General features: G+C 70.9%; 1 protein-coding gene across 1 annotated transcript in view; it reads right to left on the reverse strand.

The window, feature by feature from the left end:
- Nucleotides 1-190: 190 nt before the first annotated feature.
- The window catches only part of TTYH3 (tweety family member 3), a gene marked incomplete at its 5' end in the record, with an annotated part of 5,648 nt that continues 4,738 nt past the window's right edge, over nucleotides 191-1,100 (reverse strand). Inside the window, 2 exons of the mRNA XM_010841685.1 lie at nucleotides 191-436; nucleotides 897-1,033. Coding sequence (XP_010839987.1) covers nucleotides 259-436; nucleotides 897-1,033 — 315 coding nt within the window. The remainder of the gene's footprint in view (nucleotides 437-896; nucleotides 1,034-1,100) is intronic.

Below are 1,100 nucleotides of genomic sequence, written 5' to 3' on the forward strand. Positions count from 1 at the left end.
CCCGCCCCAGCCCACCACATGTCCAGGCCTGGGGCCCTTGGCCACAGGATCCCACGTGCTGACCACAGACTCTCCGTCTAACAGTGGTCCCTGTGGCCTCCACCTAAGGATGTGGCAGCAGCAAGCACTCAGCCCGGGAGCCCTGCCCCGTGTGCAGGACCGTCTCTGCCCTGGCTCCGCCCCTCGCCCAGGCACCCCAGGGCAGCGGCCCCACCCTGAGCTGCCTACCCAGTGCCCGCCGCGCTGCGCGCGCCCGACTCACATGTACTCGGTGACCGGGGCGTTGCTGACGGTGTGGGCCGCGGCTGGGATGCTGGCCTCGCTGCCGTAGCTGCTCCCGCAGCTGTACAGGCTGGGCATGTGGACACGATAGAGACTGTCGTGCGCCTGCCGCGGCCCTGGGGCGGCCTCCTCCTCCCCGTCCTCGTCGGGGCCTCTGCGGGGAGGGACACCGGCGTGGGATCAGGCCTGATGCTGAAGCGGGGCCACAGGCCAGAGGCCAGCTCTAGGGCAGACGTGCCTGCTTGCAGTCCTGGGTCCGCGGGGCTGTGGGTAAGGCTCCCGGGGACACAGGGGTGCTGCCTGCCTACTAAAAGGCGGGGCCGGGGCTGTCCGGGGAGCACAGGGGCCGGTGCCCGTGGACAGCCCCAGCCTGCAGGACGGGGCTCAGGCAGGGCCCCTGCCCCCGCCGGCTGCTCACTCACCCGTCTCCCAGGCTGGGGGCCCCTCTAGGCCGGGCGTGAAGAGGGAGTGCCCACCTCAGACCCATCGGCCTAGGCCTAGTGGTGGCTGCATAGCCCCGGGAGCGTCAAGGGGCGGGGACTGCACCTTGGGGAGTCGCGGAGGCGCGGCCCCCGGCGCCGTGCGGCCCCCCAGGCGGGCCCAGGAGTACTCACCTCTTTTGCTGCCAGGTGTGCGGGACGCTGCAGACGACGGAGCTGAACATGAGGGCCGTGACAAAGGAGAAGAGGGCCAGGTAGATGAGGCCCTCGACGCCGTCGTAGCAGAAGCCGGTAAGGGCCTGCACGTAGTCCTGGGGCCGGGTGGGGGAGAGAGAGCGGGAGACGCACAAGGTGAGATGGAGCGCGTGGGCCTGAACC

This window comes from Bison bison, unplaced genomic scaffold (genome assembly GCF_000754665.1).
Source record: "Bison bison bison isolate TAMUID 2011002044 unplaced genomic scaffold, Bison_UMD1.0 scf7180017847081, whole genome shotgun sequence".
Taxonomy (NCBI): Eukaryota; Metazoa; Chordata; class Mammalia; order Artiodactyla; family Bovidae; genus Bison; species Bison bison.